At 32.3% G+C, this 10771-nt stretch overlaps 1 protein-coding gene across 3 annotated transcripts; it reads left to right on the top strand.

Annotated features, from left to right (window-relative positions):
* The first annotated feature begins 1478 nt into the window (after positions 1-1478).
* Positions 1479-7771, top strand: LOC132726259 (putative gamma-glutamylcyclotransferase CG2811). 3 transcript variants are annotated; one of them, XM_060711540.1, is made up of 3 exons: positions 1479-1630; positions 6392-6628; positions 6994-7771. In XM_060711540.1, the coding sequence occupies exons 2-3, from the start codon at positions 6428-6430 to the stop codon at positions 7300-7302; spliced, it is 510 nt and encodes a 169-aa protein (XP_060567523.1). In that variant the 5' UTR covers positions 1479-1630; positions 6392-6427; the 3' UTR covers positions 7303-7771. The 3 variants fall into 3 exon arrangements, with proteins under 3 accessions (XP_060567523.1, XP_060567524.1, XP_060567522.1); XM_060711541.1 differs by lacking the exon at positions 1479-1630 and adding an exon at positions 1654-1691; XM_060711539.1 differs by lacking the exon at positions 1479-1630 and having other exon boundaries at positions 5201-6628.
* Positions 7772-10771: the final 3000 nt, after the last annotated feature.

Here is a 10771-nt window from a genome sequence, read left to right as displayed (position 1 = left end):
GTCAAAAGACAAATATAAAAAGCAGGCAACATATCCTAAGGGTGATTATACAGTATTCAAGTAGGAATACTGGAACCACCCAAGTTGAAAATGGCCAAATATAAGAAACTAAAAGTACCACATAACATGTATACACAACAATAATGTCGTGCTGAACGATCTTCAAGGATCTTAAACTCTACAGTATATAAAACAGGAAACCGTACATAAAAGTCCAATTTATTGTCCATTTGATTAAGTGACAGTTAATATCTATTTTAAGATATAATTATATGTACGTTTATATATTGTTTTAAATAATTTCAAACTAAATGAAGTCTCAACACAGAATTATAAATTAGTTTTATAATTTATACTCCACATCAATTTCGCGTCGGTAATTCACGGTATGGCATATTTTCATGTGACTAGTGTTAAAATTAGTCAAAACTGGCATAATATTATAAGGCATACAAACAACTTGACAAAATTTTATTTTATTTTATTTTTTCTTATTTATTTTTTTAAGCAAATTTTTTTAATCTGTAGACTTTTACATAAACCAGCCCAGTATTTTACTTATTTGATATTTAAAAATAAGCAATATTATAACATTAAGTAATGTTAACTGAAACATGATACAACTAGTGTATCACCATTCACCACGATTTAAATGATGACATTCTGTTTTCAACACGGCCGACCTATGATCAATTTAATCTTGTTTTGATTAAATGGGTTTTTGTTTCCTTTTGTCATACAACAGAAAATACCTAAATATTACAGCTGATGACATTTTTTCACAGTAGGCTAAATTCATTGTTTGTTTTCCTTCTTTATACCATACCGACAACTAGGAGAAGCACAATATACATGAACTTTTAATTAAGGTGAATTACCCAACCCACAATGCGTGTCTGGTGGAAGGCATTTTGTAGCAGGTACCTTTTCAGTTCGGTAAAGGAAAAAAATGGTATAAAATACTGACTTTTTTGAGGGGATACAAATGACCGAAGATTTTCTAAATATTGAATGTAATAAATGATTGTATTCATGACAGTCATGTACACATGCCAAGTTTGAAAAATTGTAATCGAAAAGTGAATGTAATGTAACTCTACATAATATATTTCTGACACGAACAATTTAATCAGCATAACATTTAACTTAACATTTTATATATTTAACATACTTACTTAACTTACTCAAAAGGTTTATGGTTGAAGTGAACGTAATAAAATGATCAATAAAATAAAAAAATATTATGTTTTGCACTGATGAAGGCATATAGCCGAAACGTATGCAATAAAAAATCACTGAATGTTCGTGTTTGTGTGACTTGTCTTTTTATTAAATTATCAATAAATTGATGTGTGACTTTGTGTTCACTTGTAGGATAACGGTAATTAGACGGTAATTATTCAACAAAACATAGGCGGATATATTAATTATAATAAGCTGTCACTGGACACACGAGTAAGATATGCCTAATTTAGTTAATTGATGGGCATGTCATCACATAAGCGGTGATTGTACCGATAGGGTGTAAACATAATTGTTAATTTAATTGTTAGCTGTCCGGAAACGCATATTTGCAGTTATGAATTATGGGTTAATAAAGTTTAAGGCGTATAATATTTTACTATTTAAGGTAAGCAAAATATTACTTTCTCTAGTGTGGTTTTTGATGTTAAATAGACTCACTCACTCAGGTTAAATTATGCTAGATACGCAGTTGATATTAATTCTTATTGCTTTACGTATTTGTTTAAGAATTGTGAAATTATTAAAGACACTGATTAAGCAATTGTTTTATAGAATAATATCTTATACTAAATAAATACATATATCTGACGTTTATAAATTTGATATTGTGTTGACTTATTAAATTGAGTTATTCAGATCTGGGTGTTTACACTACACACTAATTATAAAAAAAGTTGATTTGTCTATAAATATGGATTGCAAATAAAGATATGATGAATATATTTCATACTAGTCTAAGCAAAGTGTTTTAAGGTTTTAATTTAGGAAACATTAACAAAAGCAATCAATACATATTGTATCGCCTAGATCTACATGCACGCCTGGCAAACTGTCGCTCCACTTCAAAATTGTGGTGTACGGTAAAACGAGCGAACGGCATTTCCGAGATAGAGCGGAAGGCCGATTTAAACGGATAATTGTAAGTATTGTCTATGTTTTTGTCTTGTTATTCATTTAAGTTGTATTTTTTCGATGCAGTTCCATGTAGGATTGTTTTAGGCTTCCAATGATCTAAACAGTTACAAAAAGGAATATATTAAATATGATAAACAAGATCAATAAGGAAAGGCGGCGTTCAATGAACGCAATCCCCATATGACCCAGCCACAAGAACCAGTGGAGAACTTTTTTCCCTGACGAAGTGAAGGATGATTTGTAGAATATTGAACTTGCCAACCTTTAAAATGCCATACCCTTTGGATTTTTTTAAAAAGTGTATTAGAAAAATATCAACCCGTGATAAGAACTTGTCCTTCGTGCAACATAAATTACTCCTGAGGAATTTCTTAAATTTGTAAATCAATATTTTTCGAAAGTAGTGGAGCCAAAGGGCAAGAGATGGAGCGGAAGGTTCAATGTTGAGCGCAAGGCGATATTAATTTTGAGTATAGGGAGGAGCGCAGTCTATGATTTGTTATATATTAAAGCTATATAAGTTAAAATAGACATAATCAAGTGTTGTGATCGAGATATACTTACCTTTCTAATACATATCCTTTCACATCTATAGCGTAATAAATGTAATCGCAAAGGTGTCACCTATCGCTGCCGTATAGATTACTTATGTTCCAAATTTGGATGAGGCTCGATCATTGAATCATATGCATGGCGTAATACAGGTTGCCACTTAATCAAGGTCAATCATGATTTTTGACACAGTTATGTACATTTACAAACGTGTGTCCGTGCAAATTCGACAAATTGAATATTTTCAGTTCTACAGCGAACAAATGTTTCCAAGCAGGTACGTGTTTTTCGAAAAGATAGATATTCAAGGTGCAGAACAGAGACAAAATTATCCAATGCACGGGGCACATCAAATGGATCACTACTACCGAGTTCATTTTACTATGACTTTCTGTAATTAATAGCTCTAACATACATGTTCAGATCAAACACAAATAAGCCACGTTTTCATGACATAGAAAGACTTTTGTAAGGTGGGGATGTCTATAAAAAAGGTTGAAAAAGTGTCAGACGTTCTAAGGATATGAAATATGATAAACAAGATTACAAGGAAAGGCGGCGTTCAATGACCGCAACTTCCATGCGACCCAGCAACAAGAACCGGTGGCAAGGAGCCCAGGGGGCTCTCAAACGAAACAGGAGAGGGCGCAAGGCGGAGCACGGAAAGGTCAATCACTAACTATATAATGAAACATGAAAAGAAATGATGAAAACCGACAAGAAAAACAAAGAAAAAAGATAAATGACTGATAAACAGGCACACAAAGTATAGGGACACAGGGGAAGAGGGAGAGGGACAAAATGGATATAAACGTGTTTCCGTTATGTTTTAAGATACTTCCTCTCTTATTTATCATTGTTGTTTAGTTTACCATTTCCTCTCAAAGTGTAAATAGAACTGTTTACTTTTATAATCAAACACTGCATATTGTCAGTACAAATCTTGGGCAATAAAAAATGAGTTAAAAAGAAATATCTGTCAAATTTTGTTTGTTTATTCACAGAGTATAGATCTATGAACAAAACGAACGTAATAAAAAAGGCAGTGCTCAGTCGGTGTACGGACTAAAATTATTGATAATAAATAAACCTAGTTATAGCAGAAATAAATTAATATATTATCATATTTCTCCGGCTTCGCATTTTAGTACGTTTATTTTAACTTTGAAAGGTTTTATTTATAAAAATTCGTAGACTACGCTCTTTACACCAACTAAATATCGCCTTGCGCCCAACAACCGACATCTCGCTCCATCTCTTGCCATTTGGCTCCACTACTTTCGAAAAAAAAATCGAAATACAAATCTAAGAAATCCACCTAGAGTAGTTGATTTTGCACGAAAGAATAGCTCTTTTTACGGGCCGATATTTTTCTAAAACACTTTTTCAAGAAATCCGAAGTGTAGAGCGTTTCCATGGTTGGGAGTTTGACATTAAACAAATTGTCGTTCAGTGGGAAAAGTTCTCCCGGGCTTAATATAATTTTCTTTTTGTAACAGCTTAGATCATTGGAAGCCTAAATCAATTGATCGAGTTTTGAAAAAAATACAACTTAAATGATTTACAAGACAAAAACACAAACAATACTTACAATTATCCGTTTAAATCGGCATTCCGCTCTATATCGGAAATGCCTTTCGCTCGTTTTACCGTACACCACAATTTTGAAGTGGAGCGACAGTTTGCCGGGCGTGACATGTATGCAGTAGCCTTTTATAAAAGGGAAAGAAATCTTGCGGTTATTAGGTACATCGTCACACATTATTGTCTTTCTTTTTTAAGTGTTAAAACTTCCAAACAGCTAGTTTTCCTCTTTATAAGATATATTCTATGTTCAGAAATCATAGAATGTTGTGCATTTGTTTAAGGCAAAATTATCTTGTCTGCTGGGACAAATCCGGGTACATGTGATTGGGTTTGTTTACATAGTCAAACGGAACGAGGTGATTTATGTGTGTACACCGATTTTATGTTTGTTTGAACAGTTTATTGAAAATGCTGGGCCTCTTAGAGGCATCAGTCACATATACAATAATATTTACTTATAATATGACATATCATAAAGAGATATCCACGAAATATACTGATTTATTATATACTTATAAATGAAATATTGAGAAATATTGATGAAATAAAATGCGTATTTTCATTTTCCGTATTTTCACTGTAAAAATTTATTTTTCACTGCAGTGAAACATATTTTCCGTATTTTCACTGGTGTCTTGCCGGACTACTTTCTTTTAAATTCTACCAGTACACTAAATTTAAGGGAAAGTTTTTCAAATTTTATCGCAAAAAAGAGAAAATGTACATAATAAACAGAAAATTCAAGTTTTTTCTATAAATACATGATTTATTTTCATCTTGTGGCATGAAAATTACCATATTTCACTCGTGGCTACTGCCACTCATGAAATATTTATTTTCATACCACTCGATGAAAATAAATCATGTATTTATAGAAAAAACTTGAATATCCTCTATGTATTACATGGCAAATATAAATCAAAAATGAAAGTGTTACATTATGAAAATAAGCTTAGTTATCAGTTACTTAAATGCTGAAATAATTTTTTTACAGAATACTGCAAGTTTTAACAATATACTCCTATCTGTGCTATTCATTAACATAGAAAACTTGATTGAATTAACATTAGTACTATACCCTCTAGTAATATATTTTTTTCTATCAGTATTAAAGAATTGACAATTAAATAAATAATGATATTCATCACCAAGTGAGCTATTATTGCATAAATTACAAATTCTTAATTCTCTTGGTTTATTTCAAAATCTACCAGACTCAGTAGGCATTTTATGGTTCATACATCTAAAGCGCAATAGTACCAAAGCTAAATGAGATGGTAAAATATCTAAAAAAAAATCAAATCTGAATTCACTTTTGTACATTCTATAATTCAGACATTTACTTGATTCTGACATTTCACTATGCTAATTTTGAATGAATTGATCTTTCAGTCTATTTTTAACAATTTTCTTAAACAATGGAAGAGAAGCGGCAACATTATTAATCCAAAAATTTGATAAACCCAGTGAATCTAGTAATTTACAAACACTATTCATCCATGGGAGTTTCAACACATTTCTACAATACAAAGAGTGTGACATATCATACAATATATGGCTTATTGATTCTTGTTTGCTACCAAAAGCACAAAACTCTACTTTTTATATGAATAGATAAAGGTAATATCCCTAAATCTCCATAAAGCATACAATTTGGAGTACTTTGTTTCAAATTTAATATGAGTTTATAAAATTTTAATTGAAATCTATCTATGATATTCACATTTTCAATTCCTCACACTTCGCTACCATATAACAATATAGGTGCTACCATGCCATCAAATAAACGAATTTGCATACTGATAGGTAAATCCAATTTTCTAGCCTTAACTATAATTGAAAACATAGCCTTTCTTGCCTGTTCTAATAAATGATTCTTTGTTTTAGCAAATTTACCATTATAAGAGAACTTAACACCCAGATATGAAAAATCATCAACAATTTCTAGCAAATTACCTTCAAAACTAAAGGCTGGAATATTACATAAACCTCTTTTACTTTTACAAAAAACAACAATTTTAGTTTTACTAGGATTAACTTGTAAATGCCATAATTGACAATAATTTGACATTGCATCTAGTGCTTTTTGCAGTTCTTCAGCAGATTCAGCAAATATAACTGTATATAAATGGATCAACAGTTCAACATGTTTTTGATATTTGTGTACGGGACATTGAAAACCGGTGAACCAAACTATAATCTGATGAAAGATGAAACATCCGGTGTGTGCAGACGACTTGGTACCGTTTACACCAAAGAAAAATACCCGCTGGTTATAGCGTCGAGATATAACATTCCATTTTTACTGTACAAACCAGGAACAGGGCATGTAAGTACACACATGTATATATTAAATTGTATTGTTTTAAAAACTATTCATCAGGGTATATTTGTTGGAAAGGATAACCTGAAGTTTTTCATTATACATGTAGATCTATATAAATTAATAGTGTAAGTAGATTCTAGATGAAAGTTTGCTTTCAATGTTTGTATTATAGATCTACATTGTACATTTAGATCTAATCCATATTTAAGCGTTCATATAGATCTAGATCTGGAGCGTATCTTTAAGGTATTTATTACTGGATAAGTGTGCCGCTTTTAAAACATCTAGTTTTAGAAATCTAAATATAGTCCGAAATTTAGATATGTTATGTTCACATAATGTAAACTTTGTCATATGCTTTATTTCAGAATGTTCAAGGAGAACTGTATGAAGTTGATGATGCCCAGTTAAAACGACTCGATAAACTTGAAAATCATCCGAATTTGTATGTCCGAAAAGATGTGATATTGACAAAGCAAAATGACGATTCAGAGGAAGATATCCATGCTCAAGCTTATTTTTTAGTTAATTATAGACCTAGTTTAATAGATTTACCAATGCTGGACAGTTATAAGGACATGATTGACGGGAAGGTATATGTTGAACATAGCGCTAGAGATGTACATGCCCCTAATTTCTACTATGAAGTGCACACATGCTACGAAAAAGACATATAGATCTAGATTTAATTCACTTAACGTTATGCGAACTTCAGTTTCAAAAGTTCAAAATTGAATATAATCAGTATTTTGTATGTTTATGGGGTTTGTTTTGCCTCGTCTACACGTTATTTCAAGAAGCATTTTGTTATGTTTAGAAATACTTCTATGCAAATGCTGCACACATGTTTTCATGTGTATTGATCAATGTCTGCATATTTTAATAAAATAAAAGTTTATGTATGATAATTATTCACGGAGAACCTGGTATATAATTTTCATATACATGTATACAGCATAATAAATATGTGAGTCATTGAAATAAGAAGTTGTATAAATAACTATTGAATTTATGTAATTTTAAAACTTGTGGTTCATGTGATAGGAGACAATATATGAAACGACTTTTTTGTTCTGTTCAGTAATGTGAGATAATCATACCAAAATACTTGTAAGACAAAATGTACCAATAAAAGTGTGTACTGTATATTACTTGTGAATAATATTTAATGATTTCATTCACTTTTATATTTAATAACCAAACAAATATTTAGTTTGCAAGGTGGTAGGTAACTAGGTAAGATATCTAGTGTTGTACAGGTATGTAAAACATTCCATATGCACGTTGATATGGTGGCTGATTTGGTACATTTTGCGCGTTGCGTTGTCGATAGCGACAACACAACCTAGCTATATCGTTATCGCCTTGTCGTCATGTCGCTAGCGAAACGCTCCAAACGGCGCGTTGTCGTGCGGCGCCATGTCGCTCTGTTGCATGGCTTATGAGCCAATCCTTCGATTTGAGCCGGTCGGAAATGTGACATCGCGACAACACAACAACGCACCATTTGGCGTGCATCGTTAGCGACAGAACAATAATACGAAAGTCCGACAACGCGCCGTTTGGAAATGGGTTTGAACATTTTACACGGAGAGATAATTCAGTAAACGTTCATTAAATAAATATAACTGAGCTTCTATTGAATTCGAACTTTTCTTCTTCAATTTAATAGTAACTAAAAACTGTCTTTGAGTGCGCCTACTGTATATTCAAGTATTTTCCAGTCTATAACTGAGATACAAAATAGACTTGGGATTTATCATTTATATTGATGCTGCATTCCATAAAGAGTGAAGGTCATCCAGCAAGGCAAAATAAAATGGTTGATGAAGGCAGGGAGTCGGTCCATACAATAAAAATTGCTGTATTAAATGTCACAAGGCATCGTATTATTATTTTATTATCATGATTTTTACGAAAATCAAAACATAGACTATACCTTTCAGGATTCTGGAACGCTTAGTTCCAAGTACCTACTGACAAATAGTCAGAATCCCATTGGAAACATGAATAAGATAATCAAAGCACAGAAGGCGCTGAATTTGTTTGGGTCTCAGAATGTCAGCAGGGTGAAGGTTGTGAGATTATAAACCAATTTGTTTTTGTAAAGTGCCATCAATGCTTTCCAGCGTTTTAATTGTAGTAAATTGGCTATAAGACTTATTTAAACCCAATGTTTATTTGACTTAAACAATTTGAAAAAAAAGAGTTGCCTTAACTGGGATATGAACTCCAGACCTCTAGCTTCCAAAGCGAGCGCGCAAACGCCTCGGCCACGGTGAATTTTTTTGTTAACAGTTTGAAGAAAACTATACCATTCTATATTAGGGTTTGTTACGACGCTAACTGTTGTTTAACACATATGTAAATAATCATGGAGCTTACTATAAGCATGTATATCTATAAAGAATAAAACAATATTAGAAATCTTCGACCATTCGGGAATTATTTTGCTTGAAAATTAATGCGCCTGTCATTTAACCATCTTTACGCAGTGATCTCCCCTGCATTGTTCGGCGTTAGTTTACATATAAAGGGAAGTAACCGCTTCAAAACAGCGGACTACTTTCGGCACTTGCAATTAAAAGCATTAGAGTCTGAAATTTCGCTACCATTATTTGTTTGGTCTGACGACCCAAAAAAATAAAAACACACACATGTACTGCATAAATTGTTTTATGATGAATGGCATTATGTTATTGACGTGTGATTGTAGTAGTAAAATCTTTCTTTTTTTCTGTCTTCTTTCTATCTTTTTTCTTTCTTTTTTTTCTTTTTTCCTTTCTTTCTTTGTTTGTCCATTATGTCACATTTGACATGAGCAACATTGAATTAATCAGAGATGTTTAAATTTAAATTATGAAGTTATACATTATGTAACTCGAAATAACGATGTTTTATTATAAATATTGAACAGTTTCCCAAATAATTGCTTGGGTGACAGGTCTTATCGGCTATTTTTTCTTTTTGCTATTTTATTGTGACCATCTCTTTAAACATATGAGCCGCGTCACGACAAAACCAACATAGTGGGTTTGCGACCAGCATGGATCCAGACCAGCATGCGCATCCGCGCAGTCTAATCAGGAGCCATGCTGTTCGCTATCAGTTTCTCTACTTGTAATAGGGTTGGTGGATCCTGACAAGAGTGCGCGGATGCATAGGCTGGTCTGGATCCATGCTGGTTGCAAACCCACTATGTTTTTTTCAAAGGTAATTAACTGAGATAAAATAATTATTTATTATGATTGAAGTTCCCTCCCTTGAACAGAGATTTAATATTCACGCAAGACTTTGTTTTATCAATGAATGGTTTCTCGTTAGTTACAATCTTAACTTACTTGTAAACAAATGTAAACAAAATGCTCAAAGTAATACCTCTTTTTCCCCATTAACTTATAGTACAGTTTTGCATAGCAACCGGTACCAAATTATACTACTATCAAATCGTTAAGTATATTTACAATGAGTATATGTGCAGCTCCGTAGCCACACTGAGGCAACCAGTTGCCTCGGTTAAATTTTGGGAAGTTAATGGATATTTTGGATTAGGTAGAAAAAAAAACGGTTTTGAAAAGAAAAAGAAAAAATAAAAGCCTCCAATAATAGTTATAGCAGAATGGACTCGATCATCTATGAAGGATGCTAGATTAAATGGTCTAGCTTTGATACATATTCATAAACAAATCTCACTAACCTATAATGAGATTTTAATGTTATGGGTTGCTTCTGAAACCGTAACAATTACCTTTTCACGAACATGTGAACCTGATCTATAATAGATAAATGAAACAAAATGTATTTCAAATCCCGTAAAGAACATAACATTTTCTTGCTTGTTTCCAAAATATAAATGTTAAATTTACTAAAATGGTATAATGATGATTAGATTCAGAATGACAAAAAGCTTGTCCTAGCGTGCTCCTAAATGCACCAGATACGTTTTAGGTTAAAGGAAATTCCGGGGGAGCATGTACCCTGACTCGGTAAAAAAAGCAGGTCTAGCTACGACATTGATATGTCTCTCGTTTTTGCCTATTAAAATACCTGGAATCCATATATGTAAACGGTATTATTATTATTAACTTGATAATTACTGTAACATCAAATAACTCTGGTCTGTACTCAAAAGTAATAAACTCTTTT

This window comes from Ruditapes philippinarum, unplaced genomic scaffold (genome assembly GCF_026571515.1).
Source record: "Ruditapes philippinarum isolate M1 unplaced genomic scaffold, ASM2657151v2 ctg3562_1_1_1_1, whole genome shotgun sequence".
Taxonomy (NCBI): domain Eukaryota; kingdom Metazoa; phylum Mollusca; class Bivalvia; order Venerida; family Veneridae; genus Ruditapes; species Ruditapes philippinarum.
The sequence above is the reverse complement of the archived record's forward strand: the minus strand, read 5'-3'. Positions and strand labels throughout refer to the sequence as shown.